The sequence below is a fragment of the Rhinolophus ferrumequinum genome, chromosome 13 (genome assembly GCF_004115265.2).
Source record: "Rhinolophus ferrumequinum isolate MPI-CBG mRhiFer1 chromosome 13, mRhiFer1_v1.p, whole genome shotgun sequence".
NCBI classification, from domain to species: Eukaryota; Metazoa; Chordata; class Mammalia; order Chiroptera; family Rhinolophidae; genus Rhinolophus; species Rhinolophus ferrumequinum.
This window is the reverse complement of record NC_046296.1, coordinates 54,062,837-54,085,181: the sequence shown is the minus strand read 5'-3', so window position 1 is coordinate 54,085,181 and position 22,345 is coordinate 54,062,837. Positions and strand designations below refer to the sequence as shown.

Below are 22,345 nucleotides of genomic sequence, written 5' to 3'. Positions count from 1 at the left end.
TGGGCAGCTGTTGGAACTCTTGGCTGTTCCAAGATTTTGGCACTTGCTCCAGAATTTTGGCACTCCTAAATCTATCACTTGTAGACTTGCAAAAAATCCAAAACACCAAAACTCTTTGCCTCTGGGGAGGTCTTACAAAGCGCTTGTCTTCTTTGGCCCCACAATTGCCTGAGTTGAGTAGGCCGAGAGTAGTACCATATGCCAGTTGGAAAAATGGTACTCACGTGGTTGGGACTTATCCAAGGCTGCAGGGCAGGTCTAGGACTAGGACCCGCATTTTCTCACTACTCCAGAGCCCTTTCCCCAGTTTCCCACAGGTCAATGGAACAAGACCCTGTCAAATATCCAGTTTGTTTTTTTTTAAAGGGCTTTAACTCTCAAGAAGAATACTATTTTTGTTGACAACGAGACAAAAAAACACCCAGGAAATAGGGCTTTTTCAAGGGACAATGCTTCCTTGAGGGTTTAATTGTGCTTCTGTACCCTGTTATTTCTCCCGGCCCCCCACGCCTCTGGGTACTATTTCCCTCTGCTCCCCCTTTCTTCTTTCTGTAAGTATGTGATTGAGGGTAGTGGTGGTAGAATTGTCCTAGGTTTTAGCCCTACTGAAAACGGCTACAGGAGACAACAATCCCTTGCTGGGTAAAAATTTATTGATAGCTGGGGGTTTCACGTTCTAGCGGAGAGAGGTGCTCCATGCACAAAGTAGGACCTCAAAAATGAATGGATGATGAATAGATGGATGCGATATACTTTAGTTCAAACTTTCCAAAGAGGCAGTAGGCTCGGAGCAGACCTATTCTGTACCATCCATGAGGAAAGGTCAACACCCATACCCTTAGCACAGCGCTTGGCACAGAGGTGCTCAATAATATCTGATGAACATGATTTTGAGGAATGTTCGTTTGATGAGTGAATGAACGATGAATTCATCATCTGTAAGCAATGAACCACAACTTGGTCCAGCTCTTTAGTCTTCCAGTCTCCGCTAATATGACCGGGCCTTCGTGGTGGCCCAGGACCGTGCACCCCAACTGCAGGAGAGAGCAATAAAGCCCAAAGCTGGGGCACCACGTTCTGAATGCCGGTGGGCGGGGCCTAAAGAACTGCGCGTACACTCACTTCCGCCGCGGGTCAGGTGACTGCTTTTCCCTAGTAACTGCTTGTTGCTAGCAACGCGGCGGCGGTCTGGCGGCGGTCCCCGCGGAGCTGCCTGGGGAGACACCGCTATGAATCCGCCCGGACCCCTGGGGGACCTGGAGGAGACAGAGGAGGAGCATTTATCCGCTTCGATTCTCCGGCCCTCGGTCCATTCTGATAACCCTCAGGAGCGGATCCAGGCCCGGCGTCTCCGCATAGCGGCGCGCCTGGAAGCCCGGAGGCGGTGAGCGGGGTGTGGGCGGGCCGGCCGCGGGACCCGGGAGCCCCGGAACCCCGGAGGTAGTGCGGGGCTGAGGGGAGCCGTTGACCGGCGCTGGAGCCCCTGAGGTGAGGGGCCGGAGTGCCCCAAGTGTGAGCGGGCCTTGTTTCTTAATGAGAGAGAAAACAGGTGCAAGCAAAGTAGGAGACACTAAAACATTTAACACTAGTAAAGTCAAAGGCGGAAATAATAATCCCTTCAGCACTTTTGTTGACTGCCTGCTGCACCAGGCACTGTGGCGAATACACTGAAATGCAGGCCATGCATGGCCTGTCCTCGGAGATGTCTCTCCTTCCTCCCAACCTGCCTTCCTCCACAAGTATTTACCCAGTGGACCTCAGCTATTATTTCTGGTTTCAGTGGCTTATCTGGTTGTGTGACACAAAGCCTCGCTCGTGAAGAGTCTGAGATGGAGAACCTTACCCCTCTCAGGCCAGGGCGTCCCGCGCCATCCATTCAGTCACAGTGGACTGGCTGTCCTCAGGGGTACCAGGAGGCACCTGTGTGACCCCCTGAATTCCTGAACGCCCTCGCTATGTAACAGCACTTACACCTTGTCCGGCTGGTCAGGGTCGGCTGCCCTACCGAGACGGTGGCTTCTCATCTGTGGCCATTGGACACACGGGGCCCAAAGTGGCCTGGCTGTGTTCCAACCAAACTTTACTTATGGACACTGACGTGTGAATTTCACGTAATGTTTATATGTCACAAAATGTTCTTTGTATTTTGATCTTTTTTCCTCTAAATTAATAAAATTCGTGTTTAGAGCTGTTGTAGGTTTACAGCAAAATCGAGTGGAAAGCGCAGAGGTTTCCCATATACCTCCTATCCCCCCCCCCCACACACAAATGCATAACCTTCCCCACCATCAACATCCCCACCAGAGTGGTACATTTGTTACAATTGATGAACCTCAGTGACACATCATTGTCACCCAAAGTCCATGTTGTTTCACTCTTGGTATTCTATGGATTTTGACAACTATATACTGACATGTATCCACTGTTAAGTATTGTACAGAATGGTTTTGCTGCCCTAAAAATCCTCTGTGCTCTGCCTGTTCATCCTGATCATATTTTTTTAACCATTTAAAAATGTAAAAATCATTCTTTGCTTGTGAGCCATACAACAACAGGTGGGTCAGATTTGTCACACAGGCTATAGTTTGCTAATCCTGATATGGTTTATCAGTGTGATGTTCTGTGAGATATCCAGATGGTCCGGATCTATTCAGACTATACTTTGACAGAGATCAGGAGAATGAACACGGCCCCGTGAGTGTGAGTAAATACTATTATCAACTTTTTAAATCTTTTCCAGTCTGATAGGAGGGTAATGATGCCTTATAGGGTTTTCACTTTCATTTTTCTGGTTATAGGTGAAGTTGAACATATTTTCAAATGTCTATTTGCCATTCGTATTTCTTCTGTAAATTGCCTGTTCACACTCTTTGCCACCTTTTCTATTTGGTATTTTGTCTTTTTTTGTATTGATTTGAAGGAGCCCTTTCTATTTTATAGAGAGCAAAATTTCATCAAATATCTTTTACTGGTTTCTCCCTTGACTTTCAAGAATAAAATCGAAAAATTTTAGGAAGTAAAATCATTCAATCTTTTTTCTCTCTCAAACTTTGGTCTTATTCTGAGATGGGCTCTCTCCTGTATTTACTTCTAGTGTTTTATGATTGTGTTTTTTTATATTTACATTGTTAACCATATGAAGTATATTTTTGTATGTGGTATGAAGTAGTACGGAAACTTTGAATATAGATTTTAAGTACTGAAAATAACTTCAGTTTCTCTACTGTTTTCCATCACAGGGAAGCGCTTGGAGACTATTTAGATGGAAAGAAAGAGAGTGAGGAAGATCAAAGCAAGAGCTATAAACAGAAAGAAGAAAGCAGACTGGTATGAACTGGGTAGCAAATGAGTCCTCTCAGGCCTGTGAGACTAGAGAGCTGGGTGTGATGCCATGGTTTTCGTATTTAGACTAGAAGAAACTCAGTAGAGATCAAGTCTCAATAGAGATTCTATTTCTGTCTCTTGGCAGAACTGAGTTTGAACGTTCCCCATTTGGGGAGCTCTCTAGGACTGAGCTTTCATAGTATAATTTCTTATGTGATGCTGTGTCTTCTTTGCTCCCACACTTTTAATGGTATTTATTCACAGGATAAAGTCCAAATGATTTAGCTTGACATTCAAGGCCTTTTGTAGTCTGTCTACATTTGAACTCTCCAATCTTTTCTCCCATTATCACCGAATTTGGGCCTCCACTTTGGCTAGGCCCATCCAGTTACTCACCTCCAGTGGGGCGTGCTTCTTCCTGCTTTGTTCCTTTGACCATCTGGAATACCAAGCTCCTCTCCTCCCCTTTTCCTCCCTTCTCTCCTTTACTCTTTCTTCTCTCCTGACATCAGGTTACCTTCCCACACTTTAAGACCATCTAAGTTCCAACCCTTCCATGAGTTCCTCCGCAGCCCAGGCTGAACTTTAATTCACACATTGAGCCCTTTTTGTCTATGGAATTCATTTCATCTTGGATAATTTTCTGCCTTGTATGACTTTTCCAATGTGTGTGCACACGATGTCCCCAATGAAATTATAAGCTCTGTGAGAGCGAGAGCCTGTTTGTGTGCCTGTGGAGTAGTGCATAACTTAACAAACACGAAAAAGAAAATCGATTGTCTCCCATGGCAATGACAGGGCTCCTGGGATATTTAATAAAGGACTTGGAACAAGAGGTGCTGGAGGGATAAAAACACCAGTTCAAAATAGCAAGCCAGACCTGGCAAAGTGCCGCATTGAATTAATTGTGAAGTGAACTGCATAGACAGTGGTACTGTAGGAATTGAGATACGCAAAATTGCTAACTAAGCTGGTTTGGTCAGGGAAGGTCATATGGAGAAAGTGGGATTTGAGCCAGGTCTTAGAAAAATAGGTGGGATTTATAAAAGTGGAGAGGAGAGAGATCATTTCTGGCAGAAATTGAAATGTACTTAACTGGGAGAAAAAATATTCAAGCTACTGAAATATTATTACAGAGCATAGAGACACATGGAGAATAACCTGTACTGTACCGAGTCCAGGATGAGATATTTTACTGTAGTGGAAAGAATATTGAGCTGTGGTGGGTTCTCAGTCCAGACCTGTTGCTTACTGGGAAGTACATGAGTCATGTCACCTCTTTGTACCTGGGTTTCTCCATCTAAAGGGTCAGTGATCTCTGAGCATTTCTGTGTAGGATCAAAAGGATATTATACGTAATCTTGAAAATACTGTTATAGTTTATATTGATATAATCTTGAAAATGCTGATATACAGTTCATCCTGAGAATGCTTTAATTGAGTATAAAACCAAAAGGATGATATTGTTTTCATTAGCAACTTTTCAAGGTTCCTTTCACTTAGGACTTAAGTCATGAAATGCATTGTCATCAAGGAGAAATGTATACCAAAAAATGTTACCTTCCACAATATCAAGGCATTAAAAACCAGTTCTGCCCTAAGACCTGGGCAGGAGGGGCTCCTGTCCTTGGCATTGTACCTTATTAATCATTTTTAAGGATAATTCTTTTTGTTTTTTGTTTAATCTTCATCTACTCCAAGTTGATGAGGCTATTCTTCCGTATTTTCTTTTACTGGAAGAATAAAACTGTTCTACTATTTACATTTTGGTCTGTAATCTATCCTGAATTGATTTGCGTGTGTGGAATAAAGGTAGGACTCACAGTTTTCAAAAATCTAATGAGAAGTGTCTCCAGACACCATGATGTGTGGAAATGTGGCCTTCCAGGTTCCCCAAAATACTCTGCGGTTCGGGAAGGTGGCACCATGGTGGTTGAAAACCTACCTCCTGGTTTTTCCGCCATCAAGGTCCTTCATGTCTTTCTCAGCAACCTTTGCCCTCCTCCCTGCTTCCGGTATGCCCATCCAGGGAAAATAAGGTGGAAATGAAGACTGAGGTAGCCTCTAAGGGAAATAGAAGTTACAAAATCAGTTTTGTGAAGGCGGAAAAGATGTTGCATTTTTTACATATTGAAGGCAAGACACCCCACCACCAAAAAGATGAATACTACACACTTCATTGTGATGGTTTGGAAATGAACCCATAATATCTCTGAGTTCTTGGGGCTGCTCCAGTTTCTTCCCAGCAGCCAACCTGAAGTGGGGACTTCGTCGCTTCAGAACCTCCACTCCCCCTACTTCAGTCTTCACTGTCAGCCCTGGCCCCCACCCCAACCCTTGACAGTCACTACCCACACCCAGAGTGACAACTACCTCCACGGAAAAGTATGACATGACACTGTTAATTGCTAACTTGGTTCACACGTGGCAACCCCCAGGGCTGTTGACATCACACTATATAAACAGTGTGACTAGCTCTGGACAAAAACAGTAACTGCTTACATACCTTTATACAGACAAGGTGGTTTTACCTACTCCCAAACCACTCTAATGAAATGACATGGCTTAAAAGAGATGGAATGTTTCTGAGCCACCTGAGCTGATTGTATCAGGCAATTTCAGCCAAATTCCCATTACTAGGTAAGTCAATGAGTCAAAGTTACCAGGGCTGAAGGATCAGGCATTCAACCATTCAGCAAATATTATTGCGTATCTTGCATTGTTCTAGCCTCCGGGGATAGAACAGTTAACAAAACAAGCTTACGGAAAATACAAGGGAAACAGAAAAATAAAGAAACATTAATATGTTAGACAATGGTAAGTACCGAGGAGAAAAAAATTAGCCAGGACTCTTCAATATTTTATATTTAGCGTGGCATTTAGGACAGTGCTCGGCATGTAGTAGGCACTTAACATTTGTTGAATGAATAAAAAACTTGCAATGAAAAAAAAAATCCGTATGAATTTTTAATTGATCCATTTATTGAAAAGGTCATCCTTTCTCCACAGAATTGCAGTGCACCTTTCTTGCGAATCAGGTGATTACATATGTGTGTTTGTTTCTAGATTCTCTGTTCTGTTCCACTGGTCTATTTGTCTGTCTTTATGCCAGTTGCACACTATTTTTATTACTGTAGCTTTGTGACAGGGCTTGATACCTGGTAGGGTAGATCCTCCAACTTTGTTGGTCTTTAAGATTGTGTTGGCTATTCTTGACCCTTTACATTTCCATGTAAATTTTAGAATCAGCTTGTCAATTTCCACCAACAAAACATGCTGGGATTTTAACTGAAATTGTGTTGAATCTGTAGATCAATTTGGGAAAGAACTAATATCTTACCAATCTAGAGATTTACAACTCATGAGGATAAAATATCCTTATATTTATTTAGATATTCTTTAATTTTGCTCAGCAATGTTTTATACTTTTTACTGAGATTATAATTGTTCATGGTTCATATATAAAAGTATAATTATTTTCATATATTGATTTGATATCCAATAACCTTGTCAAATTCACTTTTGAATTCTAATAGATTACCTGTAGGTTCTTTTTTATTTTTTTACATAGATAATCGTTTCATCTGCAAATAACAGTTTTATCTCTTCCTCTTCAATAGTTACACCTTTTATTTCTTTTTCTTGCCTTATTGCACTAGATTGGCCCTCTGGGCCATTAAATAGAAGTGGTGGTGATGAGGGTCCCGTGTCTTGCTCTGGCTTTCCTCTGAATGTCCCCCCACCTCAAGTGGACTTGCCTCAAGTTCACTCAGAGCCCAAGTTCCCCCTTTAGGTCACTCTCTGTGTGTCACAGAACCCAAATTCCCTGTCCAAAGGGTTCTGAGCACACGTTCAAGGCCTGCATGGGCCTCTTCCTGGGGTTTGTCCTGCTCAGGGCAGGCGAGGCCACAGTGGAGCGACCTCTAGGCCTGATGGATCGCCAAGGGGTGTAGACGGAGCTGGGAAATCCATATGCCTCATGTGAAGCCCTTCATGGTGGAAGAAAGAGGTGGGTGGCAATGGGGTGGGTTGTGGGCTGGAGGCCAGAGACCGGCTCTCCCTCAGAGTTCTGAGTGGCACGCGGAGGTATAGTCTGAATTCAAAGTAGGACTTCTAAATTGTTATGAAGGTGTCAAGGTAGGAGGACAGACATATTTTATTTGACAGCTTATAACACTGAATTATAATTTGTAAATATTTAGATATATGGTTGGTAGACCTCCATTTAAACTCTTCCCCTGGGTCTCAGAAATGTTAGGGGTGTGTTTGTCGGTTTGTTGGTGATTATATAATTTTATTCAATTTTACTTTGAGTCTTAAATACTGGCTTCTGAAATTTCTGACGTTCGCATTGTTTGAGTAGAAAATAGAAAATTGCTCAAAACTATAGGAAGCCATTACTTCCTTATGCATGTAAAACCATTTGGTACAAGTGATAAAACAGCAGGCATTTAAAAAAGTCTGCAGTGCCAAAGATATCTGGGTTTAGGGTCTGTAGTCATTAGTCATGCAGTGGAGTGGTCATTAAAACCGCATTTCAAAATTCCCATAGACCAGCGAGTTGAAGTAGCATCTCAGGCCATTTCAATGACTCCTTGGGGTAGAGCTATTTATGGGTTCTTAGTTCAGAAACGGTTTGAGAGTTGGAGAATTTGTAAGTTCCAAAACAGACTTGGAAAAACTTAGGCATGAATTAAAGATACCTGAACTTTTTGATGAAATTATGACATCACCAAGAGGCCAGGAGTGAAGACACTGAGTGTGGAATTTATAAAGAGGGATTAGGAGGATACCAATAGCAAAATTCCTGAGTCCATTAAGGGAGAGGGCAGTGCAGCCAGCTCCAGTTCTCTTCTGTATCAGAATAAAAGATCCCACATGACGTTAGCTTAAATAAGACAGAAGCTTATTTTTCTGCCTCACTTAATCGTTCAGAGTATTAGTCGTCCAGGGCTGATATGGGGGCTCCTCAATGTCGGACCCTCATTTCCTTCTGCCCTTCCTTGGGTTGCCTTCATCTGCTCATCACATTGTAGTTTAGCACCACATTCCAGCCTGGAGAAAGGGGAAATGGGTAGCAGAGGGCATACCTTTCCCCATTAAGGCACAATTCAGAAGTGGCACGTATCCATTCTGCTCGTGTGCTCAGATCAGACCAGGTTCTAGCTGCAAGGGAGTGTGGAAGATGATTCTATTTTGGGAGATCAAATGCCCAGCTAAAATTTGGGTGTTCTCTTACTAAAAAAAGAGAGCGGGAAATGGACATGGGAGGTCAAGTATTATTGTCTGCCTCCCCCCCAAATGAGAGTCTTGGAAAGGACCCCGGCAGTGCCAGCCACTTGGAGGCTTACTGGGGACAGTACATGTACCTGGAGCACATGCCAGCATACTGACAATAAACTGAAGGACACCCAGAGTCTCCCAGAGCTATTCAGTTGTAACCTATAGCATCATGTCACCAATGCCCTGATGGAAATGGGTTGCTAGATAGATGCTATGCTGAGAAGTCTTATGGTAGCTTTTAATTCCTGTTTGGTGAGATAGAATAGCTGCCAACAGTGTGCAAAGCGTTTCTAACTTTATAAAGTTATACATTTATAAACAACTCTATGGAGTACAAGTTGGCAAATGTATACATTCTTTATAAAGTGTTCTAACTGTTATAAATTCTCACGTCTTTGTTTTCAGAAATTGGCTAAACTGCTGCTGTGTGGCACTGAGTTGGTGACAAATATCCAGGTGGCTGCAGATATCAGAGAGACTCACAGGAGAGTAGAAGAAGAGGAGATAAAGCGTCAGAGGTGAGGAGGCCCCTGCTCTGAAGACGGGTGGATGTGCAGATCTCTCCTCTCCAGGTCCCTAAGTTGTCCCTAGTCATGGGGAAGTGGCTCTGTCAAACTTGGTGTAGTAGAATCCTCTTCTTTCCCTTGTGAATCCGCCCTCCCTCCTCCTTTCCTTCCCTTCCTCCTGGCTTCCCTCCCTGCTTCCTCCCTTCTTCAAGTGTTACTTTCCTGACATGTGCCAAGCTGTGTGGATACAAAAAGGAGTGAATGAATACAGCCTCTGGTCTTGATGTTCACAGTCTAGTCAAGATAGACATGGAAACAGCCAACCATGATTTATGTTAAAATGAAGGTATGTGGAAAGAGTTGTGGAAACACATGTTCTCTCTGGAGCGATGAGAGGAAACTCACCAGGCAAAGTGCCCTTTGGGTTGGGCTGTAAAGGAAGAGTGGGAATTTGAGGAGAAGAAGAGTGGGCATGTTCGCAGAGGGAACAGCTTGTGCAGAGGCACAGATCACATGATATGCTTGGGAATAGCGTGATAGTAAAGGATATGTGGGCCGGGGGTGGGGGATAAAAAGCCATGAGGGTTTAAATGAATGAGAAGAACCGGACCCATTAAACATCTCAGTGTGATGTACAGTGTAGCAGGTGTTACAGAATAGTAAAGACTCCACGTTTGAAGCATAGAGGGTCAGAGGGGTAGTGGGAACCCATGGAAGACCTTCAGCTCCAGTTCTTAGCAGGCAGACTGCCAGGCACACTCATGTTCCCAGGCCTCAGGTTGCTCAACAATGTAGAGTTCAATTAGAAAAGCAACCCACTTGACCATTTTAGCCCATCTCAGCATATACATACACAGCACGATTTTAACAACAGTTTTAGTTGTTCAGCTTAAGTATTTCCCCCATGGCAATTTTACCACCTTTACCAGTATGCAGTTGTGACTTTATTCTTGAAACGTCCCACTGACTGTCATGGCTTGTGTCAAGCTGAATTGGCTGATCCCCAGCAGGGCCAGCTTGTGAAAGGCCCAGAGTGCCACGCCAGGGAGTTAGGCTTCGTCCTGTAGCCATTGAAGAAAAATTGAAGGGCTTAAGTGGCAGAGTTAGAAGACAGTTGTGGGTTTTCGAAAGATGACCTGATGGCTATTTCTCACTTTTTGTAGAAACAAGTCAACTGAATTCTAGTAGGTACTATGTGTCCTGATGTGGAAGGTGGAGAGGAGAAAGGGGATCACAAGATGATTAAGTTGTGATTCCTGTGCTCGAGGGCATTTGCACTCTTGTTTGGAGACAATCTCATAGAAGAAGTACAGTCTGTTAGGGTAGGGACGGAGTCTCTGGCATATGCCCCAGCCCCTGTTCTCAGAAGGAGCCCCACATCTCAGCCCGAAGGCCTTCCTTCAATCTAGGCCCATCCTCAAAATACTCCATCACACAGTTTCTTTGGAATTTCTGGAAAACCATCTCTATTTCTCATTGCTAATGGTGGAGTTTCCCTGTTTGTACATTCCACTGGTCATTGATTGATAATTTGGGAGAGGAATGGCCGACACTTGAGGTCATGTTGGTAATGACAATTCATCATGTGAGTACCGTTTGTTAAGTGACTAGTGTGCTGAGTATCATCTGATGTAATTCTGACGACTGACAACAGCCATTTGAAGGTAGACACTCCATTTTATGGATGAGAACAATAGGGCTTGCTGAGGTGAAGCCACTTGCCTAAAGTGGAGAGTTAGTGGCAAAGTCAGGACTTGAACACAAGCTATGTGACTCCAGTGACCAAGTACTGAACTATTGTGTGTTACCATCTTACTCAGAAGTATGTGACAAATTGACACTCGATCCATGTGTATGTGTGTGTGCGTGTGTGTGTGTGTATGTATGTGTATAGCTTTACTGTTGATCAGTTTTTGTTATGTGTCACTTTGTTTATTTGGTCTCAGTTCCTTATCGTCACCCATTAAACTAAAAGAAGATTTCTGGGAGCCTGGTTGGGTTTTGGTGGGTGTATCTGGAGGCAGTGCTTGGTAGGCGGGCATGTGGTACAAACTCCCGGGCCCCATCTGCTCTGTTGAAAGGCAACATCAGCAACTGGGCGGGCATGGCCGGTGTATTTGCAGGCTTGAAAAGCTGGAGAATGAAGTCAAGACCAGCCAGGACAAATTTGATGAAATCAGCGCCAAGTGGGAGGAGGGCAAACAGAAGAGAATTCCCCAGGAGCTGTGGGAAATGCTCAACACCCAGCAGGTGCAGTGTGCTGGGCTGATAGAAGATAAGAACAAGCTTATCAGCGACTTACAGCAGGCAAGAGTCTCGGGTCACTCAGGCCCAGCCCAGGGGGATCTGGCTGGGGGCGTTTCACTGGGTTATTAGTTTGCTTTTCCTGAAAGGAAAAATGTGGAGGCTTTACGTCAGGACTCAGAATGCTGCATCAACTTTTCACCAGAAGAAGAAAAGGCTTGGCGCAGTCATTTTAGAGTGGTTGGCTTCCTAATAAAAAGATGTCCTTTGGTAGCGAATTCTGTTTCCACTTTTATGTGTTAAGGAATGGAACTTGGTCTGCAGTAGATATGTTCCTGTGTCACTCAGCTGGCACATCCAGGGCTTCCTGGGAGCTTGCAGGGAGATTTGCAGGAAATAAACATTGAGGGTTTGGTTCTGTGCTGCTCCTTCGGCACTTTGTCCGGAGCTGAGGCCACTCCGTGCCATCTGGCCGTGCTTTCTCCCGGGCTTTCCCAAACTCTCCTGATGCCGCTTTCTCCTTGTACGGCGGTAATTCCTCCTGGTCACAGATGCTGATGAGGGGGGTCAGGTGGGGTGTGCATGGCACCTCTTGCTTCTGTGTCAGTTTTCGACCAATCTTTGACATGCTCTTTTCTAGGAGTTAAAAACAAAGGATGACCAATATGTGAAGGACTTGAAGAAACAGTCAGATGACATCTGCTTGCTCCTGGATAGGATGGAAGAACAAGTGAAGAATGTAATGAAAACCTTTCGTCAGGAGCTCCATCACATTGAGGTAAGAGGGTGTGGAAGGCCTGCTGTGTGCCCTGGGAGGCCCCTGCGAGGAGAGCTGGGTCTGTCCTAACCATCTAAGGAGGGTCCCAGGGGTCCCGGTCCTCTGATTTCTGTCTCTGCTCTGGGGTTTCATGAATTTATTTACTCATTCAACAAATAGTCATCAAATGTCTACTGTATGCCAGGCACTGTACCAGGGGCTGGGAAGACAGCCATGAACAAAACAAAATCTTTGATAAAGCCTGTATTTTAGTAACACAGCTAGACAGTAAATAGATACATTACTAACTATATAATTTGGCAGGCGGTAATAAGTGCTTTGAAAGAAAATAAGACCAGGCACGGACGGGTGAGAGGAGTAGAGGAGGGAGAAAAGTGTTCCATAACCTTCCTTTATCTGATTGATTAATGGCGGTCAGAGCTGGGGAAAGGGCGTGGCAAACAGGACTCAGGAATCAATACTTTGAATTTGAAGGAAATGTTAAGAATTGAGATTGAAATTCAGATCTTTCCAAAATGGAAGAGAGCCGAGAAGGTGGGGGATCTCTCTCTTTGGATTATTATAGACTGGTTTCTGCGTCCCAGGCCTACCCACGGTGAGCGCCATGCTGCTTTTGCTTTGTGGGAATCCCAACCATAGCAATGCAGCAACCCTAGTCATGACTGAATTACGTGCCAGGGTTTGCCAACAGGGACACTGGCCTTCCTCCAGCTCTCTGCCTCAGATATTGACTAAGTTACAGGACAGTTGGCACATTTCCTCTCTAAACTTGTGTGAAGTATAGACTTCATATCACTGATTTCCATTTAACAACTTGCGTAGACATTTGGTTGCATGAAACTTGGCAAGTCTGCATTTGGATTTGACTTTGTGTGGTTGGGAACATGGCACTTGCACTATTAGCTGAGTTCTTTGATACTATGGGACCTGCCTCTTCAGGATAGACACAAGAGCCCTTTTTCTTCTTCGTTGTAGAAAGCATTTGAGGTGGAACGGCAGGAGCTCCTGAACAGTAATAAGAAGAAATGGGAGTGGGCGCTGCAGGCTCACAACACCAAAGAGGTAAGTGGGGGGCAGGTGTCAAGGGTGATCCGTGGAGTCTGGGGTGATGGCTACGGTGACTGAATATGTTGGCCTTTTTGTACCTTGGGGAGGGTTGCTGTGGCAGACATTCATTACTGAGCTTCATAGTTCATCAGCGTGGCCGTGCAGATGGCAGATGTCTGGTGGCAGTGAGTGCCACCTTTGCAGCTCGCGGTGATCTCCACGGTCCTGTCACTTTCTCCTTTCTTTCCTGGGCACCTACCCTGGTCATGGGTATTTGTGGCCCATGAAGCTGCTTTAAGACACATTTTAAAGGGTGTGGGGTTGTCACTTAATTTCAGAGATGTAAAGAATGAAGAAATAACTTGACCAAGTCTCAGTGATTTTTTTTTTTTTTTTAGAAATACAAACATCTGACAGTGCTTAATTTCTTTTTTCTAAAATTTCTTTTTAAATTACAGTTGACATACAATGTCATTTTAGTTTCAGATGTACAACATAGTGATTAGACATTTATATAACTTATGAAGTGATCACCCCGATAAATCTAGTACCCATCTGACACCCTGCATAGTTATTACAGTATTACCGACGATATTCCCTGTGCTGTACATTACATCCCCCTGTGCTTAATTTCTTAATGGAGCTTTCCTCTTGGAGTTTCTGGAGTACTGGCCCCAGTAAGCAATGCAAAGCCTTGGATTGTAGGGGCTTCTGAGGGCTGATAGACTCCTTCCTGAGTCACGACACTTTCAGTCCCTCCACTGTGTCACTCTTGTCAGGCCACCTGGAGGAGCGAGTCATGGCAGGGACAGGGCCTGACTTTCCCCCTCGTCTTCTTGTGCCTTCAGCTGGAGTATCTTATGAACCTCATCAAGAAAGTAGAGGACTATGAGAAGCAGCTGAACAAGCAGAGGATATGGGATTGTGAAGAGTACAGCTTGATTAAGATCAAGCTGGAGCAGGATGTGCAGGTATGATTTGTCCCTCCGCTGGAGCAGCTGGGTGGCAGAGCAGACAGAGCACCCAAATGTTTCGTCCACAGCGTCTGCTGATAATATTCTAGAGTTGGTCCATTCAACCAGTCTTTATTAATGAGCTGCTTTCTTTTAAATGACCGTATCTGAAGGAGCTCATGTACAAGATATGCGTGGAAGAATGCTTTCTTTCAAAAAACTGGTGGAGAACTGCCAAGATGCGGAAAGGAGGAAACTGTGACAGGAGAGAAATCGTTGAGAACATTGTGCATTTTAGCAGAATAAAGGGAAAATGTCCCTAGGGCAAGTTAGCTGTGTCAGAGGGCTAGAACCAGGACAGCCACCATCTGATGAGAGTCTACTGTATTCCAGGCCCTTAGTGCACAGTATCTCTAATCCTCACACTAACATGGGAGGGAGAAAATACTAACAACTATTTTTTTTTTTTGAGGCTTAAATGTTTTTAAAAACATTTTTTAATTTTTCAATTACAATTGACATTCAGTATTGTATTAGTTTCAGATATACAGCCTAGTGGGTAGACATTTATGTAACTTACGAAGTGATCCCCCTGGTAAGACTAGTACCCATCTGACACCGTACATGGTTGTTACAATATTTTTGACTATATTCCCTATGCTGTACTTCACATCCCTGTGACTAATATGTAACTGCCAATTTGTACTCCTTAATCTCTTCACCTTTTCTGGTGGAATTTCAAGAAAAAAAATGCTCTCTCTCTCTCTCTCTCTCTATATATATATATACACACACACACACACACACACACACACTATATATATGTAAATATATGTAATTTATTTATATCTAAATAAATTATATATATATACATTTATATACATATGTAAATTATAAATTCTACTGATATAAAAGGTGTGTAGTACATAATTTTCAAGTAATATAAAAATATTCAGCATTCTTTTCACTAACAACATTTTATATGCCAGCAACCTGAGGCTCAGAGACAAGGCTACTTATCTAGTAAATGGCAAACCCTGGATGCACACCAAGTGCTTCTGGATCTATGGCCTGTATCTTTCCCATTATTCCAAACAGCCGCCTGACTGATGGTTGGACATTGTTGTAGGACAGATTCTGACTCACCATCAGAAACAACTTTCTAATAGTTGGAACTATCCAATGTAGAAAAGGTCATCTCAAAACAGAGAGTCCTTTATCTCATAAAGTATTAAAAGGCTGAAAGACCAAGTCTGTCTTCAGCGCTGAAGGATTCCTGCAGTGGGAATGAGGTTAGTCTTTCTGGGTCCCAAAGTTCTTTCCAAGTCTAGGATTCTGTGTTTCAACATCAGATAAAAAAAAAAAAATGCATCTCTAGTTGCATTTAGATATAATATAATTGCATCTTAATATTCAAGCCCGGTCTAGTCATTTCAGTTTGTATCTAGAAAAGCATGTTACGTTAAGCTTTTCCACTTAGATTTTGGTAGAATTTCAGTTCTTACTCCTCTTGTACCTTTATATAACGAGGTTAAATAAAAAACACCATTAGACTACAAATATTTTTACCAGTCTTGAGAATTTTCCTCGGCCTTTCTCATATTAATGTCATGGAAATGAGAGTTACTGACAAAGAACAATACTCTGTAATAGAGCAACACTAGTGATGTGGGCTGCATACATTACACTTTTAATGAAAATGGCTATTGTCGAGCTTTCTGAAGTTATCTTGGTTCTATGATAATTTATGTGACAAAACTGCACACTTGTTGGCCTCACACAGTGAAATAATGGAACTTCATGTTCTTTTTGTTGTTGTTTTTTCTTTGGTGGTAAGAGCACTTAATATAAGATCTACCCTCTTAGCCAAATTCTAAGTATACAATACGGTATTGTTAGTCATAAGCTCTCTGTTCTACAGTAGGTCTCCGGAACTTATTCATCCTACAGAACTGCAACTTTGTACCTGTTGACCAACACCTCCCTGTTTCTCCCACCCCCACCCCCTGGCAGCCCAGGGAGCAAATTCTGCTCTCTGCTTTTATGAGTTTGACGATTTTCAGATCCCACATGTAAGTGAGATCATGTAGATCTTTCTGTGTCTGACTTATTTCACGTAGCGTAACATCCTCTAGGTCCATCCATGTTGGTGCAAATGGCAGAATTTCCTTCTTTTTAAAGGCTGAATAACATTCCATTGTATGTATATGCCACGTTTTCTTTATCCATTAGTCCATTGCTGGACACTTAGGTTGTTTCCATGCCTTGCGTATTGTGAATAATACTGCAATGAACATGGGAGGGCAGATATCTCTTCAAGGCCCGGATTTCAATTCCTTTGGATATATACCCAGAATGGGGACTGCTGGATCAAATGGTAATTCTAGTTTTAATTTTTGTGAGGAATCTCCATATTGTTTCCAAAGTGGCTGCAACAATTTACATTGCCACCAACAGTGTACAAGGGTTCTTTTCTCCATATCCTTGCTAACACTTGCTGTCCTTTTTTGTTTTGATAATAGTCATCCTAACAGGTGTGAGGTTAAATCTCATTGTAGTTTTGGTTTGCATTTCCTGGTGATTAGTGATGTTGAGCACCTTTTCATATCCCTGTTGGCCACGTGTATGTCTTCTGTGAGAAATGTCTGTTCGGGTCCTTTGCCCAATTTCTAATTGGGTTATTTATTTTTTTGCTATTGAGTTGTAGGAGTGAACCCTCATGTTCTTAATCCAATCTTCAAATGCTTGAACAAAGCCAAAAACATTCTGGGACATGGGGAGACTATGGGGGGTTGGGGACGAGGTAAGACTAAGAAGGTGAGGGACAGAGAGGCAGAGACCCTGGGAGACCTGGCTGTCCTGACGCCCCCACCCCGTCTGGATGGAGTGTGGGTATTTGGGAAGGAAACCAAGGGAGGTATTCAGAGTGGTCAAGTGTGTGCAGGTCCTCTGCATAACAGTCATAACAGTTCTTTCCTGTGTTAGAATGGAAACCAAGAGTGCACTGTTCCACATTATACCCTTTAACTGGGAAGAGATCATCATATTGCACTATGTGCAATGTTTTAGTACATTGAACTTCTTCATAGTGCCTCTTAGCCGTACTTAACACTACACATTAAAGTCAAGTAGCATCGTTTTTTTGTCAAGAACATACGGCATGCAGCTCAACATTAAATTTGCTCTTTCTAACTAATTCAGAGTACTGTATCAGTTCTAAAATATATAGCTGAAAGTTTTGCAAACCACAAAAATACAAAGGATCTAATGCACATAGATTTGGTTTGATGAGTAAAGTAGTAAAAAGAAAAAAAAAAGAATGTCTACTTTCTAAGTGCTTACTGCCAGTAAAGTCACATTATTAATGAGCCAAGAGAAGCCTGTAAACATTTTGCACTCAGGGATTTTACCATCTGCCCACCACTCCAAAATAAAACTGCTAGAAAAACTTAGTTCTTGATGCAGGTAGTAAATTAAAAAAAAAAAAGTTTTTAAGGGCCTTATGTGCTCATTTAAAATTGTAAAATGGTTTAGTTCAACTTTAGGGACTGTTACTTTAAATACCAGAATAGTAATCACAAAAAATTAAAGATGAGTTATTTATTCAACAAATATTGTGAACTTATATCGTGCAAAACACAAGGATAAACAAGATACAGTCCCTGCCCTCAATGAATTTATAATCTTTCGAGTAAGAAAGAAAGTTACATAAAGAGAAAGAGAGAGACAGACAGAGAGAGCCCCACATAAATAGTATCCACATAAAAAGAATGAGTCATGGGTAAGAAAAGGGTAAGCAAGCGTTTATGCTGCATATGCAATTGTTAGTCTGTGGTTCCAAAATGGAATCCAGGTCCCATCCCAGGATCGAGATTGGTGGTGAAGAGGCCATGGGATCTCTGGAGTCAGTCGAGAAGGCCAGAAGGAAAGGCTATTTTAAATTCCCATTCTGCTGGGGCATCAATGGCAGTGGGTTTTCTGAGCCTGTGGGCAGGACATGGTACCCGCAAGGAGCTGTGGAGAAGCTCATGCTTGTCCCAGGTAAGAGAGGGAAGGTGTCATCAACTCCTGCCATTCCTGTAACACTAAAGGACTTCATGGTAGGTTAGATTGTTTATAAATTATTCACAAAAACCAAACATGATGTTTTGCCATTAGTCTTAGGAACATAAAGTATAGATTTGCAAAATATCTTTGGATAATTGAATAATAAGTGGAGACATTTAACAAAATCAATTACAATTTAAAAAATATAAAACTATATTCATTGTATGACAATCAAGAATGGCAGTTGTATATTGAGATTAAAACCTGAGATAATTAACAATCGGGTCACCATTACTAAAATTATGGGGAGCATAGGTGTTGCAAACAAATAATGAGTAGTGTAATTCACGTAATTGTCTGCTGTAGTCTCTGTACTGTAAGAGTTCTGGAAGTTCAATGGCAGCACCGCCATGAACTGAAGCCCCCAGAGGTTGTCTTGAGACAGAGCTGAGATGAAGGGGTGGCTGGTCTGTGAGCTGGTGCAGAAGGGAAGCCTGTGGTGCACATTGCAATGTGTTGCTAGGGCCTCCAGGCGTCCGTCCCTAAGAACATACTCTAGCAAAGAGCAGGAAAAAGCGTTTTCCACAAGAGGAAATAGAATCGCTAATAAATATTCAACTGCATGCGGAAGCAAACGAATGTAAATTAAAGCAATTAGGTGACAGGTTATTATTATTTTTTGACTGGGAAATCATCACAGGACCTAATTAGTTTAGTCAGAGTTTTGCACATTGCGTTCAGCTAAGTGAGAAACTAGTGGTAGTTTTAGGAAACTAAGAAAAAAAGTGATGCTAGTGATAATTTTTTGTTTCAAGATGTATTATGTAGGAAAAATAGAGTCCACGTATATAGTTATTGTTATGTAATACTCTGCCTTGGAGAGTGAAATTTACATGAAAGTTCACATGCTAGAAGTTGCATTTATAACTCACATGCTCTCTCTATGTTATAAATATAAAAACTGTTCTATGGTCAAATACGTTTGGGAAATGCCATCTCAGTGATAAGGGCTTATTGCAAAGCTATGAGGAGGAGGAGGTCCCTGGACATCATTAGAGCAGGCATCCCGGCACTCTGGGTCTCAGGGCTCTGTGTCATCATCCCCGGGAAGACTGGAACAGCCACTCATTGCCATTCCAAATCCAGAGCAGCTCTGGACACCCTCCTTCTCTGTGAGTGTCCATGCTTTCTCACCTTCCAACATGGAGCTTTTCTATTGGACTTTGTGCTGTGCCACTTCATAGATCAATGACCTTCCCTGTGTCCCGGGCTGGTCACGTTAGGAGCAGTAAGGCTGGTTTCATTTGGAGCATGGAGACACAAATCATTGCGGCTTTATAGGAAGAGTTGCTGAGAGCCCCTTTGCCTAGTAGACCCTTGGCCATCCCTAGAGGGGTGTAGGGCTGAAGGCTACTCAGCCTACGACCAGCCAGCATCATTGCACTTGAAATGAGGCTATACTGTCAGCATCTTCCATAGGCCCTTTGGGATGTTGTTCAAGTCAGAAATTTTGAAATAAAATTGTAATCATGCTCGGGAGAAGTCGGGTGCAGCTCCCAGCAGCTCCCTGCACCACCCCCAGCACCCCGCCCAAGGGCTGCGCCTGCACTAGGACGTCAGGCCCTGCCCTGGGCAATGCTCAGGGCTGACGGGGGGCGGTGAAGGGGCCACTTGCTCGCGTGGCCAGTGGGACTGTCAACTATAAATTGCTCTTTGCAAAGCAGTGTATTGAGAGCCTTTGACCTAGTAATTTCACTTCTGAGAAGCTACCTTAAGGAAAGAAACAAAACACCCAAAAAGTTTTATATATAATTGTTCCCAGCATTATTTTATAATATTGAAAAATTATCAAAACAATATCAAAGTACAACTGTAGGGAAATAGTAAAATATGATATATGATGAACATATGCATATTTCATATGTGATAAATTATGATATAAAAATATTTTGTACCATTACAATTATGTTAATAAAACTTGACTAACGTGGAAAATTCTTATGTTGTTATGTTCAGGGAGAAAAGTTGGTTATAAAACTGTAGGTAAGGTTGGATCTCAACCATGTAAAGAGCCCTGGAAGGAAACATGCCAATTTGTTGACAGAAGTTGCCTTTGGATGGTAGAATTTTGGGTAGTTTTCCCTCCCCTTCTCTGTCTTCTCCTTTTTCCTTTTACTGTACTTTCTGCATTTTCTACAATGAGCAATTATTACTTTCACAATCAGGAAAAGTTTTTACAAAGAAAAGCAGATAGCTAGAAAAAGTAAATAAAAATTTGACTAAACAAGTAGAGAAATCGAGAGGTACACTTGGTCATTCCAGTGACCAATACCACCTGTTAAAGAATCGATGTAGGACCCGCGTCACTGATTTCCTCGGTTACAATGTGGGGAATCACCAGATTCCACATGGAATGTGGAAATGACTCGCCCTCTGATGATGTGTCGGCGCCTTTATTCACCTCCTGGCCAGTCCCCCTTCTTGAGGATGACTCCAAGGAAGTGATAGCTCCCTGGAATCACTTCCTCTGTTGAGTCCTTGGCAAAGGTCTATAGCTTAGTGGAGGGACGTGGAAGGAGGCATGGACGAACACGTCACATGTCTCTGCTTTATCAAGACCCCATTACACTTAATTGCATCCCCCTTCCTGCATTTCCACTCGGGAAATTTTTGCCCCTCTTTCATCTCTGTTTCACTCACGTCAGAGTGATCTTTCTGCACTGCCTAGACGGATCATTCCACTCTCTTGCTTAACGGCTCCAGGGGCCCTCCATTGCCTTCAGGATAAAGGGTTCAATTCCGGCTTGGCCAGGCCCTGCTGCTCTGTCAGCCTCCTTTCTGACCATCCCCTGCCCCACAACTTAAACTTACCTTACAACTTAAACTGCTCGGGGTTTCCCCAGAGCACGTCTCTCGAGAACTCTTCCCTTTCAGGTGACCACCTAGGTAACTCCTACCCATTCTCCAAGTCTCAGGCATGCTGATGCCATCTTTTCAGGGATCCCAGGCCCGGCCACGGAAGAGCTCCTGTCATTGGCCCCATGTCCCCCTGCACTTACCCCCCTCTTGCTTATCACCAGCGCTTGTTATCTGTCTCCTAGACAGGGCAGGACTGTGCCTTTTTCGCCAGTGTTTTCCCAATAGCATCCAGTAAAGTGTCTGACATATGTTAGGCACTCAGTAAGTATTTGCTGAATGAATACAACTAATGGAAATCCAAAAAGGAAGGATGGTTGTGCCTCTCCTCCTTTAAGATGAACATGGTCTGCTCAATACTAACATTGCCAACCAGAAGATCAGAGTGAGAAGACTGCAAGTTTCTGTGGCAAGATTAACTTTTACGGTATTTCTAATGGGGCTACTTATATCTCTCAAGGGTCTAGAGCAGAGTACCAGAGGCAGCTGGACTTGAAAGCTCTGTCTGTGATCTCTCTTAGGTTTCAGGTATGTAGTTTTTAGCTTGCAGTTGAATGATTTATATTTTTTTCTGGTTGTCCTTTAACTTGCCTCTAATGATAGATTTTTCCAAGAATTCAGGTGGGGCACTTGTCCTTGGGGTTCCTCTGATATGACTGGGGACGCTCAGGCATAACATAATACCAGGGCCAATTAGTATTATATGTTTTTAAACTTTAACTTTAGGTTCTTGAGCAACAGCTTCAGCAAATGAAAGCAACTTATCTGCTAAACCAAGAGAAATTAGAGTACAACTACCAGGTGCTGAAGAAGAGAGATGAAGAAAGCACAGTGATTAAGTCCCAGCAGAAAAGGAAGATCAATCGGTACGCTAGCACGCAGAACTTCATTATTCTGGGCCCTTCCATGCTGAAAATAGGGATAGGCGTGTACTCTTCTCTTCTGTAGGAGTAGAAACTGTTAAAAATATAACCAACTCTTATTAAAAGAATTTTTGGGAAAAGATAATACATTCAACTGGTTCCCCTCCCCTCACCTCCTAGAAAAAAAGTATACAGCAAAAAGTCTGTCTCCTGTCCATTTGTCTCGTTCCTTTTCCATCTCTGTAACCATCATTTGTTCCTTCCAGAATTTTTTTATGCGTATACAAACACAAATAAATATTCTCATCCCCCTCTGCTTTTACACAAATAATAGCATTCTATACCTTGAAGATACAGCCATACCAGTTCATAGAGCTTTCATTT

General features: G+C 42.8%; 1 protein-coding gene across 1 annotated transcript in view; it reads left to right on the top strand.

Annotated features, from left to right (window-relative positions):
• Positions 1 to 1,141: 1,141 nt before the first annotated feature.
• Positions 1,142 to 22,345, top strand: part of DRC1 (dynein regulatory complex subunit 1) — a 37,013-nt gene continuing 15,809 nt past the window's right edge. The window contains exons 1-8 of the mRNA XM_033125643.1: positions 1,142 to 1,384; positions 3,240 to 3,327; positions 9,013 to 9,125; positions 11,237 to 11,420; positions 11,998 to 12,135; positions 13,111 to 13,197; positions 14,031 to 14,153; positions 21,825 to 21,964. Coding sequence (XP_032981534.1) covers positions 1,230 to 1,384; positions 3,240 to 3,327; positions 9,013 to 9,125; positions 11,237 to 11,420; positions 11,998 to 12,135; positions 13,111 to 13,197; positions 14,031 to 14,153; positions 21,825 to 21,964 — 1,028 coding nt within the window. The 5' untranslated portion in view covers positions 1,142 to 1,229. The remainder of the gene's footprint in view (positions 1,385 to 3,239; positions 3,328 to 9,012; positions 9,126 to 11,236; positions 11,421 to 11,997; positions 12,136 to 13,110; positions 13,198 to 14,030; positions 14,154 to 21,824; positions 21,965 to 22,345) is intronic.